The sequence below is a fragment of the Chenopodium album genome, chromosome 20 (assembly GCF_948465745.1).
Source record: "Chenopodium album chromosome 20, dcCheAlbu1.1, whole genome shotgun sequence".
Taxonomy (NCBI): Eukaryota; Viridiplantae; Streptophyta; class Magnoliopsida; order Caryophyllales; family Amaranthaceae; genus Chenopodium; species Chenopodium album.
Window position 1 is genome coordinate 24597476 of NC_137853.1, and position 6425 is coordinate 24603900.

General features: G+C 33.5%; 1 protein-coding gene across 1 annotated transcript; it reads left to right on the top strand.

The window, feature by feature from the left end:
• Window positions 1-3747: 3747 nt before the first annotated feature.
• LOC145596918 (uncharacterized) lies at window positions 3748-4557 on the top strand. Its single transcript, XM_081653109.1, has one exon. The coding sequence runs from the start codon at window positions 3748-3750 to the stop codon at window positions 4555-4557; it is 810 nt and encodes a 269-aa protein (XP_081509235.1).
• Window positions 4558-6425: the final 1868 nt, after the last annotated feature.

The following is a 6425-nucleotide window of genomic DNA, read 5'->3' on the forward strand; positions in this document are numbered from 1 at the left end:
GCCTCATACACCCGAGTAAACTCTAACACCTTACCCAGTACACCCAGGCAAGATTGAAGGCTCTGCAAAACATGAAATCAAGTAAGAGAAGCGCAATTCAATAATGTCGTTTTTATCAAAAAATATTTTTGGAGTATACCATACCTGGAAGGACTGCACAGCAGCCTCTTGAGAAAGGTCAGCGAAAGTCTGCGAGGACTGACGATCCTTGAAGGACGGAAACAACAGAGTGTCCACATGTAGGGTTAGGGAATCAAAAGAGAAATCAACAGCATCAACATCAATAGGCATCTCTATCATCCTCTTGAGATTAGTGCAAGGCGGAGGTGGAGGAGGACCGCTCTTTGGAACAACCATCTTGATAGGAACGCTCACTGAAGTTTGAGGAAAAGAACAAGATTTAAGGCGACCTAAGAGAGAGGACGAGCTAAGAAGGTCATGAGACCTTAGTGACCTCAAAGTATCTACAAGGAACATAGTAGAATTCAAAAAGGAATACAGCAAGGAGCACAGCAGTATACTCAGCAGGGTACACAACCAACTTAGAAAGGACAAACAAACTGGAAACCAACTACACTCATAACAAAAGCAAAACAGACTTGCAACAACTAAATACATCTACAAAGGTTGACATAACAACAAAACATTACAGGCACATCAGAATCGAAGAAAACAAACCTTGTGACATATTTGGAGCAACTTTCTGCTCAGAATGAGAATCGTCCAAAGACTTGATCTGGATAATCACTTTAGGCTGCGTCAATTTGATGAAGGATCTCTTGTCTGCACTCAACTCGTCTATCAGGGACGGAGACTGAGAACGCTGCTTCAATTTGCTCATTGCAACAAGCAAATAAGCCCAAATCAACAAAGAAGGAGAGCAAAACACAAGAAAATAAGAAAAAAAAAATACCTTCAGCCTCAACAGTGTCAATAAAAAAATCACAATCATCACCCAACGAATCAATCCTCACAAAGAAGAACTTATGATACCACTTCTTGTCAAACGCCTTCTCCAAGTCAGTCACCAAAGGACCAACACCATCTTTCAAACGAAGACCAACTCGACCCTTACAACTGGTCCAAATAGTGTAAGGATGACACAAATCCCTCACTTCAAATTCTATACCCAATTTCGAACTCAGCAAATCCAAAATTCTCAAAACCCTACAAGTTTGGGGCAATAACTGACAAGGTGAAACCCTAACCCTAGAAAGAAATGGGGAAAGTATGCCCAATTACAAAAGGGTACTCGAAGAAACACACCCAGCTAGGGGCAGTCCAGTCAGCCCTCTCCCTAGAAGACGGGTTTTTCACCACAACCCCATCAGGAAATCGCGCAACAGCAGCGATATTCTGAACTTCCTCCTTCGTTATGGTGGAAGGATAAACATCTTTAGCAGGGAAGACGTTCTGCGAGACCAAAGTCGGCTTCTTCACACCCTCATCCACCGCAGCAAACACCACTTTTACAGGATCATCCATCATAAAGTAAAAGAAAGCAACGAAGTGAAAAAACACAGGAAACAGAGAAGAGAGAGAAAATACCTGATGAAAAATTGAAATTGGGGCAAAGACGTGAATTGATTAGACAAGAGCATGCACACCCAATAAATACTGAAGAGAGAAATAAACCGCCCTTTACGGTTACCGAGGAAATTGCCTTAAAACCGCCACCACGTTTCCTATTTGGTTAACCGTTGGAATAATTTCTGAAAATTTAAAAATCCTTCTAACAGCTTCTTTGGTAATTTTCACTTCCAATACTTGAAAATAAAAATTAGGGGCAATTGTTGGGCCCGTATTATCACACGAACCATTATACTTAGGGCACTAGTCCAAGATCAATGCTTCAGCAAAAATATTCAAAACGGCTTGATTGGAACAAACAAGAAAAGCAGCATCAAGAATATCAATCAATAAGGAGATACTTGCCAAAGATACACCTACAGAACAGGGAACAAGATAAATCAAGAAGATCTTCTACATTTCAAGTATATTCTGAATATGAATGTAAACCTTAGAGATCCCTAGGTATAATTAAGAAGAATTAGGCATTTTAACACTCATGTACGCTCACATATAATTAACACAAATATTATAAAACACCCGGTGTACAGTAACATTACTGTAAATCTGCTCAAATAAAGTAAGCACCTTCTTCCTTATTTTTCATTTTCTGGATCTTTCTTTCTACTTTCAGTTTCTCTCTCTACTCTTACTTTACTTCTCTCTCCTTTTTCTTTACTCTTTCATTTTCTCTTCATCTTCCATGATTTATCTCTATATGTCTTCAGATTCAAAGGTTTTTTTTTCCTTTTCTATTTATTGATTTTTGTTATTTAGTTAATAGTACTTGATCTGATTTTGATTTTTCCGAATTAATTAAGCTAAAATGCTTGTTTTGAAAGTTCATGATGGAGGTATTTTGATTATTTTTCAAAATTTTCTTTTGCCTTTTATGATTTTGTAACCTCTTCCTGTATGTAATTTTTTTTCTTCTGATTTTAATTACTTATGTTATATTGAATTCTGGATTTGTAGACACATTGCATTATCATTTTGAGCGATTAATTCTTTTTCTATATTAAGAAAATACCTCTCGATTTTGTTAAATTTTTGTACTGCAATTACTCTGTTGCTAATGTAAATGCAATGACAAAGATGCAACCCGCCACCAATGGATATGGCAGGGACATCGGCGGACATTAGTGCATTTTTGTAAAATAGGGGTCACTTTTGTGATAAGAAGGGTCACTTCTGTAAGAAAAAAAGGGTCACTTTTGTGAGAAAAAAAAAGTCACTTTTGTGAGAAAAAAGGGTCACTTTTGTGAGAAAAAAGGCTCACTTTGTGAAAAAAAAGGGTCACTTTTGTAAAAAAAAAAGGGTCACTTTTGTAAAAAAAAAAGATCACTTTTATTAAGAAAAACGGTCACTTTTCGCAAAAATTTCAATGTACAATAAAATTATTGTATATCGGGGGCATGCAAAAGTTTTTGTGTAATTAAATATAAACAATTTGCTCTACTTTTATCTACGGAATTGCATCCCTACTAAACAAGGAGGCTTGTCCTTACTCAGTATTGTATCTCTAAACTCATCATCTTTATCTAATTGAATATTTAGTGCTTACTTATTGATTATTTATTACTTTATTATCGTTCTTATTTGCTTTATATACTATTGGTAGAATGATTGTTATTACCCATCAAACATAGCAAATTCTTAGATGTCCTTGTTGAGATTTGCCTAAACATTCCACACAAGAATTTTTAGCGGTTAGGAACAAGCTGATGACTGAAATATTACACTAAATCCATATAATCTGACGATATGAATAAATGCCGTAACAAACATTAATTCCAAAGTAATTCTTGGGTGATTCACTCACACACACTAGCTTGGCAACTTCCAAAACTATCTTCTTTTATCACAAATTACAAGCACTACTGTTGTATCGTCAATGCAGAATATAAAAAAATAATTTAGTTAATGAATGACTGTACTATTTTAGAGACATATTAAGAGAAAACAAGGTGTTGTGATGACAAGAGTTAAGAAAGCCAGTATTTTCAGCCATAAGTTAAGCAAGTATTGGTGTCTAGTCGTTCCGTTTTGTCCAACCACTCCCGATTATTTTCCTTAGAAAAACCCTAGAGTAGTTTTCATTATCTCATCACTCGAATTATTTCTATATTTTATTATAATCGTATTATTATAAATCCAATACTATAGTTTTTCGGTTTAATGGATGATGCTCGATGTTTGATGGTAATGGATCGAGCTCGTAAATATGATGATGAATCATGGGAAGAGAAAGCTTTTGCTGAAGACGCGGCTGGGATGCTTGGAGGATGTGTATGGCCTCCGAGATCTTATTTCTGCAGCTTCTGTAGGAGAGAATTTAGGTCTGCACAAGCTTTAGGTGGTCATATGAATGTTCACAGGAGAGATAGAGCGATGCTCAAACAGTTTTCAAGTTTACAACATCAAAATCCAAAAGTTGATCCTCATCGAAATCCATCCCACCCCAATCATCCTAATAATTCCGATTTTTCTACAGAAGAAGATAATATCAACGCTGCGGCTAGCCCTAATTTTACAACTCAACCATCTATTGTTTCATTGCATCAGACTACCATCAGTACTCCTGGATCTCAGCTTGTTTCATCTTTAGAAATAAGCTCTGACAAAAACATATCCTTTTGTGTTAATCATGATCAGAAATTTACGGATTTACCAAATGTCAAAAGAACAGACCAAGAAAAACCCAACCTAACGTTTTTCTGTTGTAGCAGTAATAAAAGAAGCAAGGATTTATCCAAAAAGATCAGCACGACCCAAGAGAAACCCAGTTCTTATATCAGCTTAGGTTACTCGACAATTGATGAAGATAACATCGATGAACCGAATCAATCAAAGAAAAGGAAGTTCGATATATTTTCACCACCAGCAGTAAGTAAACTATATGAGGTTGATGAACAGGCGCCAAAGGTATACACACCTAAATTTGAGTACTTAGATTTAGAGCTTCGGCTTGGCGATAGCCCTAAATAGTATGTGTATTGATAAATTATTATAGCAATTGTCAATGGGTTTTACTTTTCTTCTAATGTAATTAGAAGAGAGTGTGATTTTTTGTTTTATTAGTTTGATGATTTAGACATAAGCCCTTTGTGAGTTTTATGTAATTAAGGTAATCATTTTATTAAATGGAAATCGTGATATAGTATCCAAATCTTGTAAACAGCAGATAACCTTTCTCATCTATCAAACACCATGATATTCTGCATAGTAAAGTCTCATTAAAATAAATATATACGAAGTAGATCACAAAGTTCTTAATTACACCATACTTATGTATGATGGTCAGATGGTGTACAAATTTAATTGTAGGTTTATATCTTTTTTCTTGAGTTCTGTATTTTACAAGTAACTATAATTCACGATTAGGGTGTTTTTTTTTTCATGATCATATCAATGTTTTATAAACGTCATCTGTAAATAAAAATTGTTTCATAAAATAAAACTTTTTCTTTTTTTTTTCCTGCTACTCCTTGTCCTAATATTTTTTACCTCGTGGTTTAGAGAATTTATTCTATTTAGATTAGTTGAAATTATCATTCTTTCACTAGACATGTTCTTGTTAAACAGGTTTTATGAGACAAATTTTAGTACTCGTAATTCTTCTCACAACTACGCGTTACTAGACAAACTTTAATAATGCTACTCACAACTAGTAGATATATGGGTTGCAAGTATAAAAAATTATTCAATTAATAACATTCATTCTACTTAAACGAGTTAATGTCAAATCTATTATTAGTGAATAGTCTATTTTTAATTAAGTGAAAGTGGTCCTTTAAGATCAATAATTCATAATGAAGGTTATGTTATTGTACTGTAACTTTTTTCACTTTTTTTTTATATATTTTTGGAAGATTAGCATTCCTGTGAGTAGAGTCAATAGATTATTCAACAATATTTTTGAAGAGTCCTGTCTCTAAATAGTGCTACGAAAAGATCTAATTCCACAACTGTTATAACCTTTTTTTTTATATATAATTTCTCACTTTTACCGTCCACGTCATCGGTTCATCCTACTTTTATTGTTACGGTGTTTATGAAAACCACGACTTGAAGTGGCGGTTTACTAAGGTATTTACAAAATTTATATTCCATACTCTTTTATTTTCTCTCATCTCACTGAAGAGCATCAAGAAAAACTCAAAAAAAAATATTTTCAACTTGTTAATTTTCAACTTCTATAATTATGTAATCTAGATCTAACAAATTAAGTTTTTTATTTTATTTATTTATTTATTTATTTATTTATTTATTTATTTTGTAAGTTTTGTTTGGTTTGATCGGAGTATTATCAATCTTAAATGGCCCTTAGTTTTCTTCTACTCCATAAGTATTCCAAGTATCAATTTTTTTTTTTTTATTTTTAAAAGATTACAAGTATCAATTTTGAAGTAGTGTAGTTATGTGAAATTTGGTTTTGTTTTTTTGTTTTTTTTTTATTTGTTATGTGAAATTCTAAAAACCGATAGCGATCTTCAGTTTTTGAAAAACCGCCACTTCAAGTAACGGTTTCTCACTAAACCGATAAAAAAATTGTTTTTTTTTTCATTTTCTTAATTAGGTGGACAATATTTAGGGAATTTATGAAAAAATAGTTTTAATTTGAGAATTGAGGCTTTTGGCAACATTATTTAGGGAAATGGCTCATTTTTAATTATAACCAAGGCATAAAGGCTGACTAATCTATATCTAGTTATCTATCTATCTATATCTATATCTATACTTTATTTAGTATTTAAAAACACAAACCATCATCCCCATCACGCCACATGTAAATCCATATATGTACTCTATACTTTTTTTAGTATTTAAAAACACAAACCATCATCCCCATCATG